Here is a 311-nt window from a genome sequence, read left to right as displayed (position 1 = left end):
GGCCGGGCGGCGAGTAGGCCTCCTGCGGGGAGACATGGCCGCCGCCTCACGCACACATTTCCCTCCCCTCCCTTCTCTGTGTTGCAGCCTATGGAATCAACAGCATCCTCTACCAGCGGGGCATCTACCCCCCCGAGACCTTCACCCGCGTCCAGAAGTACGGGCTCACCCTCCTGGTCACCACCGACCCCGACCTGAAGAACTACCTCAGCAACGTGGTGGAGCAGATGAAAGGTGACGGGAGCGGGAGGGCCGGGCCCGGGCAGCGGAGGGGGCTGCTTGGAACCTCCCGGCCCGTGCCGCTGGGCGGG

General features: G+C 67.8%; 1 protein-coding gene across 1 annotated transcript in view; it reads left to right on the top strand.

Annotated features, from left to right (window-relative positions):
* Positions 1–87: 87 nt before the first annotated feature.
* Positions 88–311, top strand: part of MAD2L1 (MAD2 mitotic arrest deficient-like 1 (yeast)) — a gene marked incomplete at its 5' end in the record, with an annotated part of 2,058 nt that continues 1,834 nt past the window's right edge. The window contains one exon of the mRNA XM_009868111.1: positions 88–234. Coding sequence (XP_009866413.1) covers positions 88–234 — 147 coding nt within the window. The remainder of the gene's footprint in view (positions 235–311) is intronic.

This window comes from Apaloderma vittatum, unplaced genomic scaffold (assembly GCF_000703405.1).
Source record: "Apaloderma vittatum isolate BGI_N311 unplaced genomic scaffold, ASM70340v1 scaffold38004, whole genome shotgun sequence".
NCBI lineage: Eukaryota > Metazoa > Chordata > Aves > Trogoniformes > Trogonidae > Apaloderma > Apaloderma vittatum.
This window is presented reverse-complemented; position numbering and strand designations above follow the sequence as displayed.